General features: G+C 41.9%; 1 protein-coding gene across 1 annotated transcript in view; it reads right to left on the reverse strand.

Annotated features, from left to right (window-relative positions):
- Positions 1–4,880: 4,880 nt before the first annotated feature.
- TCF7L2 (transcription factor 7-like 2 (T-cell specific, HMG-box)) overlaps positions 4,881–6,673 on the reverse strand; it is a gene marked incomplete at its 5' end in the record, with an annotated part of 21,035 nt that continues 19,242 nt past the window's right edge. The window contains 2 exons of the mRNA XM_009587489.1: positions 4,881–4,923; positions 5,500–5,572. Coding sequence (XP_009585784.1) covers positions 4,881–4,923; positions 5,500–5,572 — 116 coding nt within the window. The remainder of the gene's footprint in view (positions 4,924–5,499; positions 5,573–6,673) is intronic.

Genomic DNA, 6,673 nt, shown 5'->3' on the forward strand with positions numbered 1-6,673 from the left:
GGCACCCCGGCCCCACGCGCCGTCCTGGGGGTCTGGCGGGGTGTCCTCGGCACCGGGCCTGCTCGGGAACCTCCCCTCGGCTAACAGATTTGGAAAGGATTCACCAATTGTTTCTTCGTCCCCCTCATCTTCAGGCCGCCTCCTTTTCTTAGTTATTTTAATAATCAGAAAATCAGATAAGATGTTTTTGGAGCCCACTGTGCTAATCTATGAACTTGACTTTCCTCCGGAAAAACAAACAAAAAAAATTAATCCTTATAAAATAAAATCTGTGGATAGTTGGTGGTATCTCAAGATGTCCCATAACGCTGTCCAGCTCAACGGGGCTATCTCTACACCTGCGTCACCTGTCGTGTCTTACGATGCACTGCCCTTGGGAGGCAAGGACGGCTGCAAACTACTGCTCATTGCTTTCTCCTCTGTTAAGAACCACACCAAATCCAGAAACGTCAGAGTCAGACAGGAGGGATATATCATAGAGAGAACGAGAGAGAGGGGAAATAAAAACAAAACGAACAAACAAAGCAAACAGAAGAAAAACCAGGAAAAGAACAGGATAAACAGCGTATGATCCAAAATAACAAGAATAACTGGTTGTATGGCCTGCAGGTTGTGGCTTTAAATCGACTCAGTTTTACTTTTTGTTTTAAGGAAGAGTGGTAGATTTGGGAAGCCGCTCGTCTGCGTTTTGGGGCACTTTCCTCTGAGAGGCCATCCATGTTAACTCCAGAGTGGGATTCAATTTCAGTAGGTGAAGAGCACGACGACAGGTACAAAGGTGAGGAGCAACAGGGAGCTTATTTCACACCAGGGAACACGAGAGTCTTGCAAGAGCTGTTCATCTTCAAATAAATGAGTAAGCGACCCGACAGAGATCTTTTCTCCTCCCTCTGTCCACTTAATAACGTAAAGGAGCAATGAAAACAGATGACAGTTTCACACCATCTCTCTTGCCAAGTATATGCAAGACCATTCTAGCAGCAGGACAGAAATAATGAGGCAAACAACCATGGCATCTGGCAGAACAACATTCAGTGGCCACCTTGACCCCCATAATGATGGCTCTCCAGCCCTCCTATTCACAAGCACACTTTCCATGGGCAGTGCTGAACACATGTTACACAGCCCGAGGTATATGACAAAGTCTGTCCAGAGCAGCTCTGCCACAAAAACTTTGGACACTCAGCTAAGCTGCACAAAGCCACTAACGTGAAGGAGTAGGTTGCTCTCCCTCTCGAGTGGATGCCTCGCCCTAGCTCAGCAACTTCATCAGAGGAAGCCCGAGAGTGGCGCAGAAGCTGAATGTCGCTGGGTGACATTCCCCACTCGGTAGGTGCCCTAGCTCCACTGCTGGTCGTCAATGTTCTCCCCTATGTACGGCAACTGCGTTTGACTTGGGTTAAACCAAGGTCTGCTGTCTAGGCAATGGGGCTAGATGTTTCTCGACTGCAAGGGAGATCTAACCAGCTTGGTCCTGGAGTTAAAGGATATCATCTCCCGTAACCAAGACGGGAACAGCAACCCCGGCACCCCATCTTTCTGCCAACTTCAGTGAGGGACCAGTGCTGTGACATCCCTTCCTCCAGAGACTCGGGCTCTGCTCTCAGGTTCTGCTCCACGTTCCACATGGCAAGGTAAGGGATTAGGGCTATTAGAGTTTTAACCACGTTAGCCTGCAGATCAACACATGCTAAAAACTAAAGACAACCATGCAACTTAAATGTTAAAAAGAAAGAAAGAAAGAAAGATAGAAGACAGCAAGTGAAGGCTGTAAACCATGCTTTATTAGAGCAACGTTAAAAGACAGAAAAAAATTAACTTGGTGGGCTCAAAACAGAACCTGTTAATTCTTCTACCATCAACAAACAACGCAGGAAGCCTCTGGCTCTTGGCTAAGGGCAGTTCTGCTGCTCTTCCTCCCCGCCCCTCTCCTCTCTCTCACCACTTCCTAGCTTCAGCTGTGCAACGCTACCAGGGCCACAGTTCATCTTTGGACCTTCTGTACAGCTCCAGTGGCAAAGCAGATCAGTGATGCTTCACAAAGCTCACTGATAATACCTGTGTGGAAAGGTGGGTTTTCACAATTTGGAGACTGCAGGGCTCCCCCCGTCATCCCCAAATTAAAATAATTTGCAAGCAGAGACCCAAGCTCTGCCTGCCTCATTGATGGTGGTCCAGAAGCCATTCAACTGCATTGCTCTGAACCTACAAGGCAGATAATTATTTCACTGGAGGCAGTTTGAATCTAGTATGCCAAAAATTCAAAATTATCTTTTTAAAACTATTTAAGTTCTGTGGCCTGAAAGGAAGAGTTCCCATGGCAAAGCAGACTTAAACCAGGTCTACCTGACTTTCTGACTCTGCAGAGTTAATGACCTTTTTAAAACTAAACCCACTGGTCTGCAACCTGAAGTAATTTTCCTTTGACTAGGATTAAGGGAGCAGATTGCTTCCTCTGCTTCTGTTGTAAATTAAACTCTTTAATAGTGCGGCCACTTTTAGTCTGAAAAGCCATTTATTTAAATCATGATGGCTCAAGGCGGGGACAATTCTCAGCCATTCCCACCATGTGTAATCTGTGGTCACGTACGTGTCAGGGTTAGGTGGGACAGAATGCACAGATGGTAAAACCCCAAACCCTGCAAGCCAAATTTTACCAGACATGAACAACACCAGGCAACTCTGGTGAAGGGGAATAAGTAAACATCCAAGGAACTCTTTGTGCCTCAGTTTTGCTCTCCTAAAAGTGGGAACAAAAATACTACATATCCCCCCTCAGAGCACTAGTGAGGATTATTCACTTGCACATCACTCTGAAAGCATCAACTGCGACATCAGTCTGGCAAACAGCAACAGACCTGACCCGGCTCGTGCTGCCCTTGAAACTAGCCCCAGGACAGCATCAGGAAACCTGTAATGCTGCAATTGCCATGAGTGAAAGCCACAGAGAATGACAAGGGTTTACTCAGTTGCTGTGAGCAAAGATGTCTCAGTTTCTATTGCAGGAGCAAACCGCACATCTTTAGCAGCTACCTAAGATGCGCTACAAAATGCTACCATGCTAGCATATGCAATGTTATAATGGTTAGGACCAGAACTAGGAGGGAAATGCTCTAATACCTACTGATAAAATGCCTCCATGCATTTAAAAACAAAACAAAACAAAACCAAAAAGAAAAGCAGCTGACTCTGTATCAGTAAGCCTAAAGCTATCAGCTACACCACTGAAGTCGTCTCTGATGTGCTGCAAAGATTTCTGACCAAAATCTGGTGTAAGTTAAGAGAGGGTTTATGCTTCACATGTAACCTCAGCACTATACAGACCGAATGAAAAGTCCCCTTGCTGATAAAAAGTAGTTTTTAAAGTATGCTATTTACTTAAGCAGCTAGGGAAAAAAAACAAACATGATGTGCCCCCGGTGCTGGTACTTGGCATACAGAGCCTGACATGCTTCAAATACTCTATCTCTACACTACACGTATATCTGCTGATAGTGTGTAGTGAACTAACCACAGAATAAAGCCTAATTAAACACAGCATTCGAGTCTTTGGCTAGCATGAGACTCGAGCTTCCTGACACAGTGAAGTGGCTACCCAGCACTTGTGGACCGAACTCTGCTTCCTTTTAGCTTTAAGCAACTGCTGCTTTCAAAGCTTAACATACATACTGGTACTGGTATTTAAGACCCCAACACCCAATACTAGCATGCCTCGAATGGGACAATATGCAATCTGTTCAAGACATTTCTGGTGCCTTAGCTGGTATTTTGACACACAACACCACCCTCAATCCGTGTTTTCCTTGACACTAAGCACAAACAAGACTGCGTGCATACACAAAATATGATGGACATCTGATCTACATTCTAAATGAGATGGAGCACATGGGACTGGCATGAGTAAGAGGGAAAAATGTGGGAGAGGAATCACTACACAGAGAGTGTGGTTTGGGTTGAAATACCTACCATCATAATATTCCAAATTCAAAGACTGCTTGTATCAGAACAAAGAAACAACAAATTTAACCAAACGCGATCATATAAGGAAAAAGGAATGAGAAAAGAACTACTCGGTATCCCTCCACCAAGAAAGAAGTACGTACTGAGTTATACATGGAATTAAACTCCAGTAGAACATGGGCTGTCGAAATTTGGGCTCTTTGATGTCTTTCATCTCCTTTTAATGCTGGAAACTGTCCTACTAAAGTTGTAATTAGTTTTGTCTAGAGCTCAGGTGTTTACAGCTCACTTTTTGGGATAAAATTTACGAAAAAATGTATTTTCGGAATCAGAAAAAAAAGACATCAGATCATTTAAAAAACTGATATCTACATAAACCTTACCGAGGCGTAGAAGCCTACAGGTAGCTATTTAATTTTGCAGATAACACCAAAAAAATGAGTACAACATAAGCTGTAAACACTGGCTTTTACATCTCTAATCATGAGAAAAACACTAGTGCTGCAGATCCCAGAACCTTTTTAAAAAGCCTTTGGAGGGAGTGGACATAGACCCAAATGAAAGACAAAATATAGACATCCAGCTAAATATTCATTTTGCTGACAATCTGGAAAAAAATAATAAAAAAGCCAAAAAACTGCCAGCTTTAAGGACTTGAAGTTTTCTTGTTCCCAGTTCTACCACCAGGGAGAGGTTATTGGTAAAGAAAGAGAGAAAATGGCATTAAATTAGCAAGAAATTCCAAAGATCAAAGATTATTAGCAATTGATGCTGTGGGAGAGAGAAAGGTGGGGAGTGGGGAAAAAAGATTAAAAAAATAAAATCACACAAATGCACTAAGAGGACAGATTGCTTTTATTTCCCCAGAGGCCTAATGGGTAGTATTATACCTGCATGGTTTGCACCATAAACTCTGTCGGTCAAGCCCGAACAATGCCCGACACTTCTTTGGAGTATTTGCATCTGTTAGCATAAGGTAAACACAAAAAATACAACACAATGGTGGATAGAGCTCATTTGGACTGCGTCATCTTAGCTACAGCTACGTTTAGCTTTCAGTCACCTTAGTTTTATTTGGTAATCTCCCCTCGTACCAAGGGCAGGAAAGAAAACAGGACTTTCACAACGAGCCAAAAGAAAACCAAAAAAAGTCTCCGACACGGCCGTGCGTCTGTCCGGTGTCGGTACCGCACTCAACGCCGTGTTATCAAGGGCTTTGGGAGCAACTTTCCTTGGGTGGAGGCTTGGAGGGCAGGAGCGTGGTTGAGCCACGGATCAGATGGGCTTAAGGCTGATGCTGTTTTACAGTGGGTTTTTGGCTAGCAGCAGCAAAGAGGAAGGCAAAAAAAAGACCAACAACAAAAAAAAAAAAGCAAAACCCTTTCAGAGAGATGATAACTCATGGCAGTGTCCCACTCCCTTGTGTCTTCTAGATCACAACACAGAGCTACAAAGCAACAAGGCAGGAAAAAAAAGGGGAAAGTACCAAATAAACCAGCTGCAAATCAGCCATAGCGAGTCTGGGAAAACTATACACACCTGCAGGGGCCGCACCAGTTATTCTGTTGATCAAGGCCAAAGCGCGCTCGGCATTTCTTAGGAGCGCTCAGGTCTGAATGAGTTCAAGAAAAGCGAGCAGAAAAGGGAGAGAGGAAAAAAAGAAAAGGGGAGAGGGGGGGAGAGAGAGAGAGAGAGAGGAAGAGAGAAAAGGGGAGAAAAAAGAGAAAGATAAAAATAAGGAAAAAATAAAAATAAAAAAGGGAATAAAAATCAATGTCCTTGTTATTAATTGCAAAATATTGACTTTTGATTTAAAAGTTAAAAAAAAGTGATAATCACATTTTTATTCAACTCTTGAGATTAGCTGTTGCAATTAAAGCTGCAGTATCCCTTTATAAAGGACTGTTTCTTTCCCTTTTAAAAGAGTAGGTAGAGGAAAGTCATTGTGGCTGGTCTAGCAGGATGTTTCAGGCAAGATTTATTTGGGCTGGGTTTTTTTATTCTCTTTTTTGAGAGGGGGGAAAAAAGGAAGAAAAGAAGCTGAGTATGGAAGTTAGATCCTGAACATGCTTTTTTCTTCAACTCAGATACAAAATAAAATAAGAAGGAAAAAAAAAAAGGAAATTGTATCTCCTGGGATAATGCAGCTTTTGGAATAACATTCAATTTATTTGTTTTTATTAATTTGTATTTAAAGAATGGATAAGAATAAGCAGATTGCGGAATGAGTATGTTAGTATCAGCCAGAAAATAAAACGTAAAGCATGGCAAGGTGCTGAGTTAGTACAGCTAGTGAATTGCAATGAATAGGCTTGAGCAGAAAGGAAAAAAAAAAAATCCAAAACTAAAATAATAATAAAAAAATGCATATGCATGCTAATGTGAGAAGACTTAGTGGGAGCCATGAAAAATGCCATTAGATTAAGGAGGTTCATTACTGACTTGCTTCCATTCTTTATCAGTCTCTTTAAAGAAATACTGCATATTCAATTTGCACAGTTAGTACAACTCTTGCGTTATTTTTACTGTATTACTGTTTTAATAGCAATTGTTACAAAAACGAAAAACAAAATTAAAAAATACTATCAAACATATAATAGATATAAAGATATATAGATAATAAATACTATCAAAACGTGTGGATGGTATTTTTTTCTTAATGTCATAAGTGTTTAATGTTAAAATCGATAATGGCAGGGAAAAAAAAAAAAAA

The sequence above is a fragment of the Fulmarus glacialis genome, unplaced genomic scaffold (genome assembly GCF_000690835.1).
Source record: "Fulmarus glacialis isolate BGI_N327 unplaced genomic scaffold, ASM69083v1 scaffold16131, whole genome shotgun sequence".
Classification (NCBI taxonomy): domain Eukaryota; kingdom Metazoa; phylum Chordata; class Aves; order Procellariiformes; family Procellariidae; genus Fulmarus; species Fulmarus glacialis.